We start from the raw sequence: 12,874 nt of genomic DNA, 5'->3' as shown, positions 1-12,874 counted from the left end.
AAGCGGGTTAGGTACTTAAGCGGGTAAGATAAAAATCTTTTTTTTTTTAAGAAAAAAATTAAAAAATAATAATTTTAATAAAAAATAATAACATTTGTAAAACCTGAAGGGGAAGTTAACGAAAACATTCCTTAAAAATATAAAATAGTAAGGATCCGCAACGGTACATCCGCAACGAACATGTCAAATGATTTTAAAGTTAACCCAACCTTTAGTTTGCTGTTACAATACACACATTTTGTATACTTAGTTATTTTCTCTTCAAATTATCCTTGTCGATAGTGCTCTTCCATGCATGAAAGTTTCGGAAATCTTTTGACTTCGATGATCATCTGAAAATTGCTTCCTTTTGAATAACGCCCGAATGCAAATTTCGGGGGCAAATACAGTATTGCCTTCCCATTACCCGTAAGCAATTTGTAATTTGAAACGCCAGAATATGCCCATACACATATGATATACTAATTTAATTTTGTGCCATAGTCCGAAAAAAGATAAACAGAAGGATACATATGCTGTGGTTCCGTAGACAATGATCGGGATTCGGATAAAAAATTTGCACTCAAATGCAACAACAACGATATGATCCTGATAAAAATCTGGTTCAATTTATGATCCGATCTTTTTGGTTTGTTTCACTGATAATATGGCAGTACGGTTTGGTAGCACTGACAAATGAATGTACATGTACACAAACATATATTCTGCCATTGCTTTTTTAACTTGTTTAAGTGACTATTATTTCGTTTTAATATACTTCTCCCCATTTGGTGAGTTCATTTTTATAATTTCGTCTTCCTCGTGCTAGTAGTATAAAATTAGTGAGCCAGACCGTTTCCGTGACAAATGATAGTGATACTGAACTGGATAACCCAACTAAACTCAACTATGGTGTGCGTTTAAATGATATATTCTTGGTCTGTTTGTACCTCTTTTTGGAGTGGATACTTTTCCATAAATCTTTCATTCTTTTTGGATACTTTTATTGTCAGAGCCGCGGCTATACTACTCCCTATTTAGGTATGTGATTAAAAGTGTGAGGCAACAAAGCATACGCCTCTCGTACATCGTGTGCAGACGGCGCACATAATGTTAAAGTGACGATTTAGCTGGACAAAAATCTAAAATTGCGATGATGTTTAACATCTATAAGAATACTTATGAACGTTCCTTAATGTTTGACCAACTAAGGGACAGTATTAGTTATGAATAATGTGACCAACCGTGCTTCTTTCGAAAGTACATTACTTCTTTTTTAGCTCTTGTACTTCGTACTTCTAAGTACAGTCAAATGTACTTCTTTACAATATTTTGTACTTCAGGTCCTGTAGTTCTCCGATTTTCTAGACGATCGTAACATGGCTTGGGCGATAAATTCGTTCAAACCATTTAAGTCGCCGGAGACCAATTGCAACATACTTGCGAACTGCGTGAGGACCGGGTACATCCCCAAGGCTTGGAGGGTAGTTAGTGTTGCGTTCATTCTGACGGCCGGAAAGGCTTTCCTGGTTCTCCTAGGGATTTTAGGCCTTTCAGTCTGTCTTCGTTTTTGCTAAAACCGTAAGAAAGGAAAGGCGCTAATGTTTCTCCTAGGGATTTTAAGCCTTTAAGTCTGTCTTCGTTTTTGCTAAAACCGCAAGATAGATGGATAGACCTGTACATGGTTAAAAATTTCGGTTTCAATTTTAAACTTTTTGGACTACAGCCACGCATGTAAATGTGCTTTCATATGTTGAGTTTGAATCAACACCACATTGCGCTGTGTGCAAACATTTTCTATTTCGGTTTAGATTTAAACCAAATTTTCTATATATGAAGTCTAGAAACTTGAATTAAAACATTTTGGTTTGATTTTTGAACCACGAACTTTTTGGACTAAAATTTAAACCTTTTATTAAAAATTGCTTAAAACTATTGACTGGTTTGAAAAGTAGACTATAAAAGATTAAAAAAGGCAGTAGTCCCAGCGCAGTTTAAAAATTAAACCCAAATTTTTGACCGTGTACATAAGAAACACAATTCCTCGTGACTATCTTTCAAGAGCTCAACATGCTATTGCAAGGTCGGTGGATACCACTCTCCACATATTGCTAAAGTGGTCATAGGAAGCCTTCACGCATTAGGGGCCTTCTTCGATATCGAGGGAGCCTCAACAATGTCACTCCAGAGGCAATAGGCAATTCTATTCATAATATCGGGGTTGAAACCAGCCTAAGGGAACATACCCATACTACGTGACCCACTTTTGGCAATGTTTATCCCCCCGCCCCCCTCGGTGACCTCGCGTAATATATTTCAAGACCCGCCCTGAGCACATAGATTACAGCGCCTCCGAAATCTCTGTCAGAAGCTCTCTATACCTATATTCCCTCAAGAGAGGACTGCGTAGGGCGGGGTTGCTAAGGCTCCGGACTTATGCAATGTCTTTCGGGTGGAAATAGCTGCCATCAAGGAAGCGGTACACTCACTGCTAAAGGGTATGATGATGCGTTAGAATTCGGTAAAGGAATATCTGACTTCTTTATCCATCGTGTCAGAATACTTCTTAGGTACTTCTTCTAGTTTAGGAGCCGGGACACAGTGACATCGCGGAAAACTGCGTGGCTGGCTGATAACCTGGCATTGGAAAAGCACTCTTAACACGTTATCCCCAGATAAGTAGCAACTAGGGACGCCTCTTTCCTCCTGCGGTACACTCTTGGATGGTTGGGTCTAGTGTGTGCTCGGTGAGCGCGAGACTAACATGTATACTTCGTACTCGCATATTTTATTACATACATAATAAAATAAACAAACGAGGACAAGAAGACGTTTCTCCGCTGCAAAAAATGTTTTTATAAGACACTTTAAAATACTAACGAGTGACCCATCGATACTCCTTAAAGGTGCCGAATACCACGTCACCCCTCAAGAGCTAGCGATGGGGGTTCTGACAGGCCATTACGCGATTGATATTCACTCGGTAAGACTAGGAATTTCAACTAATTCCATTTGTATCAGCTGTCAAGAGGAAGATGAAGCGAAATCATCTCCACACTTTTTTTAGACTGTCCAACCTTCGCGAGGCTAAGATGGAAGGATTTTGGCTCGCTGTTCTTAACTAACACTGAGCTCTCAGGGATTGAAATTAGCCGCATTCGAAATTTGGTAATCGGCTCGCGGCGTTAATCTAACTCAACCTAACCTGTATTTCTGCTATGAAATAGTTGGTCACATTAGTTAGGAAGCAACGTTTTGCATTATGTTACTAGAGTACCCGTAACTTGCCAAATGCATATCGTTGGCATAGGCACCTCAATCGGTCATACGCGGTAGTCCTGTATTAATTATAGTCTGTGTAAAAGTAACTTTTTAAAATTATTTTTATATTAAAGAAGGATTATTTACAAGTAAGTTTTTATTTTTTCATTAGTTTACGTGTAACAGTTTTAAAATTGTAGTTATTTAACAGGGTTATATAAAATTAGAAAATAATTATACCGTAGATGATAAAAAAGTACCCCGGAGTACCCTCATTTGATTTTTATAAAAATGTATTTATTTATTTATTTACTAAAAGGGAATATAATTATAAATAATTATACTACCTACGAATATAACAGCACTAGCTACAGGGCCTTCGGATGTGGGCTAATATTAATCTATAAATTGTAACATAAGTATATAATTGCGTGAATGTCTTTTTACAGTACAAGAATGTGTATAAACATATTTGGAAAGTAACACTCTATTTAAGATAAGATGCTTTAATTGAGCTTTGCAAATAAATTTGTATATTTTTCTTATATTATCTGTTGTCAGTTCTTTGAGAAGTTTGGAAGGGCTAGAAGAAAAGTATTCATCCCTGAATGCGCGGAAGGCAGAGCATTGATCCAAAATATGTTCTGTAGACGTAGTTGTACCATTGCAGAAACGGCATCCAGTGGTTGCGTTGCGCTGAAGAATGTATTGGTGCGTTAATGTACAATGGCTTAAATGGAGCCGAGTGAAAACTTTGATTTCCGGAATGCTGCAGCTGGAAGGGTATATAGCTTTTTCGCGATCGGGGTTTATGGACCATTAGAGGTGGTTGTAATTATACCATGTAGCCTTTACGTTGTTTTTTGAATAGTTCTTTACGTATCGGATAACGTCATTGTTTTCTATAGTCTTGACGAAGTGACATGGAGCTTGTGTGGTGTCTTTCGCTTCTTTGTCGGCAGATTCATTACCTTGAATTCCGCTGTGGCCGGGAATCCACATTAGGTTTAACTAATTTAGTTTTAGTGGATAGGGATGGGAAGTTGCGGGTGTTTAGTACAGCTGTAATTGTTGCGAGGCTGCCAGTACAAATTACATATTTGCCCTTAGATGACGTGGACCATTGAGCTGCTTATTTTACGGCATATGCTTCAGCAGTATAGACGGAGCAGGGAGACAACAGTAGTCCCTTATTGATGGTTTTTGAGTTATCCAAAACAGCTGCGTTTGCAGTGTTGTGGAGATTTTTTGACCCATCTGTGTAAATAAATTTCCACCCTTCTGACCTAAGTTCGTTTTCGCGGAGCATGAGAAGTTGTCTGAATGCGATACTGTTTGTGGAAGTTTTGTTGAGGCTCATCAATTTGTCTTCTATAACAGAAGGGTCTAGAGCCCATGGTGGATACTTGCTGGTCACCGAAAGTTTCGATTTAAGGTTTATGTCGAGTTTGTTTGCATATTGCAAAATTGTATGTATAGTTGAAGGTTTCTTTAATGTCCGTTTGCGTCGAATGGCTGAACATAAATCTTTGTACAACGCTGGGTTGGAGCCGTGGTATATCTTGGGTATGAGCCGCAGTGTATTATTCTCTAGTTGTTCGTTAATATGTGGCATTCCAGACTCGGCGAGGATGTTTTTGACGTTTGTAGTGGGAAACACTCGTAGACTGCGTCTGATTGCCGTATGGTATGGCGCATAGATTTTTTTTAATTCGCTGCCTGCGTGATGTCCGTAGATTGGAAGTCCATAGTCGATAACAGATAATAATAGTGATCTCGCAATATTGATAAGTGTGTTTGGCTGAATAAATGATATGATATTTAGCCTTTTAAGGTGCTTGTTTCTTATATAAAAACAATGATTCTTAAATCTAAACTTAGAATCGAATATAAGTCCTAATATTTTAAGTTCACTTACAGTTGGTATTTTTATATTGTTAAACGAAAAGTTGAAATTGTCACATTGTCTTTTACAACAGATATGTGAGATGCTACATTTCTGTAAGGATAATTTAGCTCCCGAAGTAAGAGACCAATTGAATATATTGTTCAATATTTCAGAGGAAGTTTGTTTAACGTTGGTAAGGTCTAGTTGCCGTGAAAATATTAAGATATCGTCTGCATACATGCAATGCTCAACTGGATATTTGGATAACATTTGGCTGATTTCGTTGAATGCTATTATGAATATGACCACTGATAAGGGGGAGCCTTGGGGGACTCCATTATCAAGTGGTAGGCAGTGGGAAAATATGTTGTGCACTTCAACACGAAACCTTCGGGGGGATAAGAAACCTTTGATAAAAGTATATATCTTTGGACCTGTTTTCCACTTTGCTAATTGTTTTAAAACTATATGAGCTCCGATGCGATCGTAAGCCTTTTCAAAGTCGAGACCCAGGGTTTTTGCTAAACATGAGAGGGGTGAAATAGGCCGAAAACTGGTTATTTCTACAGAAGGTTTACCCGGTTTAGGTATTGGAACGATTTCGGCTATTTTCCAACTTTGAGGGCATATGCCGTCGGAGAGTATTTTGCTATAAAGTACAACAATTCTTTTTTTAAGATCCTCTGGGATATTTTTTAGCATTGCATATGAAGTCCTTTCGAGGCCGGGTGTTTTGCCTTTAGAGTTGAATACTGCGTCATCGAACTCGTCAATGGAGATATGTATCTATTTCTAAGAGTCTGGCCGAATTATTAAGTTCGTCTGGGTGCAAAGTGTAGTTTGGACATTTGTTTTTCTCAGTCACGAACTGATTGTTGAAATTCGAGTCACTGGAGTAGGAACTCCAGTAAGTACCAAACGCGTTTGCAATGCTTTTTGGGTCGTTGATGATGCCACTTTGGGTGTTTAAGCAATTAATTATTTTCTGTTTTTTTGTGCCACACAGACATCTTATGTCCTGCCAAATTTGTTGGGAAGTGGATTTCGGGTTAATGTTGCTGGTAAACTTTTCCTGACTATTTTTTTTTTCTTTTTGGTTTCACGTTTGAACATGGCATTGTCGCGTTTATAAGCTAAAAGATCTAATAAGTTGCGCGTTCTTTTAAATTTATGCCAGCTTTCTTGTTTTAGCGTTCTTCACTTTTCTAAGTCACTATTCCACCATGGATTATACCGACGCTGACATGTGTTTTTTGTTTGAGGAATGGAGGAGCGAGCTGCTGAACAAATGGTTTTTCGAATGAGAGCTGCCTCTTGGTTAGTATTATTGGAAACAACATATTTTGCAGATAGTTCAGAGCAGAGTACTTTATAGTTTCCCCAATTAGCTTTATTTGTTAAAAAAAATGGGCTTGAATTTTTTTCCAGTTGTGTCTGTCTGTCCTGTGATTTCTATTAACAGCGGAAAGTAGTCGCTTCCGTGGAGGTCGTTGAGGGCATTCCATGTACATCTTGGGTAAATATTGGCGGAACATGTAGATACATCTACGTGTGTGAACGTCTGGTGGGTGGAGAAGTGTGTGGGGCTGCCGTCGTTTAAAGCTATAATATTGGTGCTTAGTAAAGCCCAAATTGGGCTCCAGGAATTAAAATCTCCCAACCAAAGCATAGGGTTTTGTGATTTGTTTAGAATGTGAAAAATATCTACACAGGAGAAATGTTGCTTAGGTGGAATGTAGGTGTTAACTAGTGTTATTTTTGATCTTAGAATTATCTCTACTGCAATACTGGGTAAGGAGTCATCGGTAAAAAGTATTTTGTGCGGTATGTCTTTTTTTACCAGAATGGCTACACCTTGTTTGCTGTATTTATTCTGAGGGGGATTAAAAAAGTAGCCGTTATAGCCATTTGGAGGATTCGGATTGAAATTATGGCGATTATGCGTTTCTTGTAAGCATAAAACTGATGGCTTCAGTTCTTTTATAATTAGCTGTATCTAGTGGTAATTATTGAAATATCCGTTGACGTTCCATTGCAGTATAGAAATCATTGGAAAAAGTTTAGCAAGTTGTATTCTAGGGTTATGCTAATGTACGTATATATACACATATATAAATATATATATATACACATATATATAATGTATGAGTAATTAATATTGAGAAGATTGATCGGGTACTGTTTATGAATTTGTACAACGATTTTGGGTTGCTGTGCCCAAACGCGTGAATCGAATCAAAAAACTTGTAGACACACTTGTAGATAACAGTTCACGCTTTCTTACAAAAATTTAATTTACTAAATCTGTGCACTAATTTAACAATAATGTCGGTTCGAAATATGGTATTTGTTGCAAATTTTTATTATAAATTTGTATACCCATTTTTATATACAAGATATTTTTATAAAACACCCAGTAACCAAAATAGACATCACTGGGGCGGAAGTCCCAGGTTTACCACACAGAAAGGGAATTCTAGTTACCTCGTCCTGGTTACATCACTGGGCGGTAGCCCCAGTTATGTCACACAGAAAGGAGAATTCTACGTAGTAAGGGTTATAATCCCCTAAGCGCGGCCGAAGGCCGCCTACGCAGAAAGGTGCTCTCTGCAAAAGGTGTTCACCCCCCTTCTTCGGACGCAAGTTTAACTTTGTTTTTTCCTTGCAAAAAATCTAAAATTCCCCTATTTTCAAACAGCTCCACAGAGGTCTGTGGGAGGGGTTGGTGGGGAGGGGTAACTTTTCATAAAGCGGCGTCAATCCTCTTTCGTTTAGGGGAGATTTGTGGGGCCCACACCCCGTCCCCCTCCGCCCGCGCCCCTAAATCGTTGTACAAATAGCTAAACATTTCCCGATTGATCTTCTAATGAGAAGGAGTGAAGGTTGTTAGAAAGAGAAGTGGGACTGGAAAATCTAAAATTGTTTGTATCAATAGAGTTTTGAGTTTTTTCGATTTCCATATTTTCTATGTTGTTCATTGTTGAGTAGTTTGAAGGCAGAAAGTGGTTTTCGTTAGTCGAGCTATTTGCGGTATTATTGTTTTCGAGTTGATTGTTGTTTTGAGAAGATATTTCAATATTGTCCTGAGCAGGTAGTAAGTTTTGATACCGAGTGATATGTTGCGACAGAAGGTCACACAAGAAATTGTCACTGATTGTGTTTTGTTCTCTGGTTTGTGGAAGAATAAATGCTGTTGTTGTTGTTGATCGAGTGGTCTTTTTTGATTTCCGTTTTGTGCAGTTTGCGTTGAATGTTGTTTTTGGCAATTCCTTATGGTTTGGTTTCTAATAAGAGAGGAGAAAGAAGGGCCACCGACAATTAAAGGAATTTGATTTTTGTATAGATTTATTGCTTCTTTCATTGTACATTTGTTTTGTACTTGCAGTTTTAAAATCTCTCTTGATTGTAGAAACTTTGGACAAGATCTGTCAGAAGAGGGATGCTCTCCTGAGCAGTTTGCACACAGTGTACGAGTGCATATGTCTGGGGTGTGAGGAGGTAAATTGCATTGATCACACGTTTTTGGGTTGCTGCAGCGTTTCGCTGTATGATTTAGCATCGCGTTGGGCTAGGAAAATATGGTCTGACCAAGACTGAATGCCATGTGACATCCACGCGGTTGGGAAGATGGTACTTATCAAAAGTGAGGAGACATACCCCGGTATGTTTTGGTTTTCCGTCTATAATTTTTGCAAACTTATACACTTCTACAACTCCATGGTCAGATAGGTTTTTAACAATTTCGTCTTCACTGAGATCGATTAAGCATGGGGCATATATTGTGCCTTTAGTGTAGTTTAGTTTGTCGTGATACGTTGTATTCTCTTCGCAGACACCGTGTAAAAACTTAGTACGATTGAACTTTTCAGCAGTCAGTTTGTCTTTTAATAATAGGCACAGACTGCCATCACGTAATTCGGTAATTTTGATAATATCCTTATACCATGTCCCCACCAAAAAGTTAACCATCTCAAATCGAACTTAACCACCTCACTAACTATTGCTGTCCACACTGCGGTTTAAGGTTTATAAAACAGTACAAATGTAAAGAATAGTGTTCGGCCTTCCAAAAATCTATTCAGGAATAAATTCCTGCAAAAATCGGAGCAAAAACAAAATTTCCGTATTAGATTGAATTTTTGTTTCTGACATTAATTGTTTGACTAAAATATTTTCTATTCATGCAAAATAAGTACGCGAGGCAATGTAAGGATATGTTACAATTTAGGTAATTTTTAACATTTTCTATATAGTAGAACGTATCTAACACTTAATTTAAAAAAAAAAAAAACCTTTTCTACTTTATATAAATTTCATTTTACATATATTTTTTAACAACTTAAGTAAAGTTCTGCATCCGCCAATTTGAACAGCCATACATCAAAAAATAACGAAGTTACTTTATTGGCGCATTGCTATGAAAAAGTTACTTTTTAACAGTGAGATTTGGCTAACTTTCAATTTTTTACTTAAACCGGTGGTGAACACTCAAAAAACGGCCCCAAGAGGGGCATAACATGAATGAAAAAACGGAATAGATTTGAAGTCAAGCGGAGTAGAAGACTTGATTTCAAATTTTTTTAAAAACCGGAGTAAATTTAATCTGATTTTAGCTGAGTCCAAACACTAGTAGGGAACGAATTCTTTACATTTTAACGCTAATGACCCACAGATGGCGGGAAAACACAGGGTTGTATCAGACTCTCGACGTGGTTTCGAGTTGGTTAGCTTTTAACCATCTCAGTGAAATGGTTAAGTGCTGTCATTTTTATATGGCGAAACTACGCCTAATCAAGCGGGTTATCGGGATAACCAACTCAGTAGCCATAACTACGTGGTTAGCTCCGGTGGGGACATGGTATTACATATTAATTTTAAGGCTGAATGAACTGCAAAACGATTGTATTTAATTAATGGTTTGTTGTCATCAGCGGAAGATACCACTATGTATTTAAGATTTTTTGTTTCGATTTATGGAAGGTTAGGGAAAGTCTCAATGCTTTTTTTAATTTTTTTTCGTTTTGGTTGGGGATCAGAGGCCAGTGGGGCAAATCTGTTGTCCCAAGATTGGGGGGCCCGGGGGGGCGCCGCGTCTTATGCACCACAGTAAAATTTGTGTATTTATTTTTGTACTACGAAGTACTAAAATTTAGTTAACAGCTCAATTCAGAGACGAAGAGGGCGAAACGCTTAATGCACAACTAGAAGTCGTAAACTGAGCTCGGGGCGAAATGACAGCGATAAACACGTCTGCTCGACACGAGTGATAGTCGGTGACTGTTTTATAAACATATTTTTTGATTTGCTTAGAAAGTCCTCACAAAAATTTAGCTGTCCCTTTGAAGCGCTTTAGGAGTAATTGTATTTTGTTTACATTATCTGATTGGCAAATAAAAAATATAAAAATACAAAAGTGAAACGATGAATCTCCAAATTTTCAATTTGCTATGAAACCCCTATGTTGTCCAAGGTCAACTTGTACAATATTTTTCTGTTACTATTATTTATTTCATATCACAGTGGATAAAACAATTTTTCGCAGGGGTCGGTAAATTTACAGCGTGGCGACGAATAACTGTTACCCAGGTTTTTTTGAGAAATAGAAGAGTCCTTTATAGATTTTGCGAAAAAAGTATGTTATTGTTAATTTTCCACAGATTTTACTTTAGTTGTATTAATTAGTTTTTAAATTTTAATCCTTATTTACATTTGCCAGCAGTGTAAACTTTGAGAGAAAAGTTCATTTGGCACGCAGGTCCTCGTCAGTTAATTTGTTCCATATCTTCTGTAACCATAGGCTAGTTTTCTCCATTTTGAGTCCCTTATACTCCCCCTTCTGTCCAAAATAAGGCCTTATACTCAAAAATCTAATAGACTCGGGACTGGTGACTAGGACGGCCATTCATTCGACCAACCTTATACAGTTTTTTTCTTTTTTGTACTTTTTTATACAAAGCCTAAGAAAAACTACACCTGAAAAAGACTTGCGTGCCAAATGAACTTTTCCCTCAAAGTTTACACTGCTGGCAAATGTAGATAAGGATTAAAATTTAAAAACTAACTAATACAACTAAAGTAAAATCTGTGGAAAATTAACAATAAAATACTTTTTTCGCAAAATTTATAAAGGCCCCTTTTATTTCTCAAAAAAAACTGGGTAACAGTTATTCGTCGCCACGCTGTATATTTTCATTAATGCTGTTATTTTTGCTTAAATGGTTTTAAACCATCATATAATATTAATTTCCCACACCTCAAATCAATTGTATTAGTTAATTATTTTTGTATAGCTAAATCGTCACTTTTTCCTTATGTGCTTCGTGGTACTAAATATGTAAACAATGAGTCGCGTGTTGTTTTCGAACAAATCGATAGCTGTTTGATTTTTTTTATTATTCCATTAAGTTTGAATGTATTGTATATGTACATGTGCGCACGTACTTGTATTTACCGAGATGCAAATTTAAATATTTTCCATTTATAGGAGAACCAGGTTGAAGAACTGAAATATTAAATTCATTATGGCAACAGGTATTGATGAGAGATTACATTTTAGGTGCATATATGTGTACATATATATAGGGTTGCTACTTTGGTAAATTATTACCAAATTTGGTAGACAAAATTTGGGTTAGTAAAAAGGTAAACTTAGTTTCATTTTGGTAGATTTTTGTTAAAGTATTTTGTTTGAATACAAATAAAACTTTTTATTTCCGCTTTATTATTCTTAGTTATTGTTTTGTTATAAAAGTTTAGCCTACCTTATTGCATTAATTTGCGTTATTGCACTAAAGCGCGCACACTTTATATATGTATACATAAAAACATATGTTTGTACATTTAAAGTGGTCCAATTTTTGTATTCGCAAAAAAATTTGCTTACAAGAAAACCGGGCACTCCCTTAGTTTTTTCCTTTTAATATTTGTAATATATAAACCAACTTTCAGTTTTCTACTGCAACCAATACAGGGTGCTCAATGACCTGGAAATACGCTACGCTTGGATCGCTATGAAACTGGTGATTTTTTTAAAAAGATACTGTTGCCATGACAATTGAAGCTTGTGATATTTTTTAGATAATTTAAATTTGAAAGGTTTTTAGGTTGCTTAACCAATTGTTGGATTAATATATGTACACACTACATCTAGAGTACAATATGAGCATCCTCTAAATTTATATTTAGAAACATAAGGTGCTGGTACCAAAGAGGAAAAATTTTGGAAGGTGCCCCAAACCCTATCTTGGAAATTTTTTTGTTTGGACCTTTCAAATGTACATATATCAATTAAAGGCGAACATATCCTGCTCCATTCAAAAATTTCGGTTGCCAAAATATTTTAAATGATTATTTAGATAAAATGAAAACTGGGCAAGTACGTAATTAAACAAAGAAATTTTAAATCAATGGGAATTTTTTGCTTCCACATTGTTGGTTATACTTAAGTTCAATAGGCTATAAAACTGTAAACTCAAAACTTTTATAAAAATTCAGAGTAAAAATTTCGAAAATTTTCCGAAAATTTGTTGAATTATTGCAAATGTTGTACATACATATATAGCTTGGATTCTTGATTTTTACGGGTTTGGTTAAAGCACAAACAATATTCTTATGCATACAAAAGTAGCAAAAATGTTTACTTGAAAAACATTATAAATATTGGTCAATGTTATTGTGGCTTGTTAACATTTTATTTTTTATATTTTTATTGAGCTTTGTACCACGATTGTTTATTAGGAAAAATTG

General features: G+C 36.4%; 2 protein-coding genes across 7 annotated transcripts in view; both read right to left on the bottom strand.

Annotated features, from left to right (window-relative positions):
- Positions 1-12,874, bottom strand: part of LOC118745678 (neprilysin-3) — a gene marked incomplete at its 3' end in the record, with an annotated part of 330,193 nt that overhangs the window by 313,188 nt on the left and 4,131 nt on the right.
- Positions 3,470-5,053, bottom strand: LOC118745679 (the record flags this gene model as incomplete). Its single annotated transcript, XM_036479256.1, is given in 1 exon segment — positions 3,470-5,053. A coding segment is annotated over 1 exon segment (681 nt), but the record flags the coding sequence as incomplete, so codon positions are not given.

This window comes from Rhagoletis pomonella, unplaced genomic scaffold, assembly GCF_013731165.1.
Source record: "Rhagoletis pomonella isolate Grant_MI unplaced genomic scaffold, Rhpom_1.0 Rhpom_scaffold_00009, whole genome shotgun sequence".
NCBI lineage: Eukaryota > Metazoa > Arthropoda > Insecta > Diptera > Tephritidae > Rhagoletis > Rhagoletis pomonella.
The sequence above is the reverse complement of the archived record's forward strand: the minus strand, read 5'-3'. Positions and strand labels throughout refer to the sequence as shown.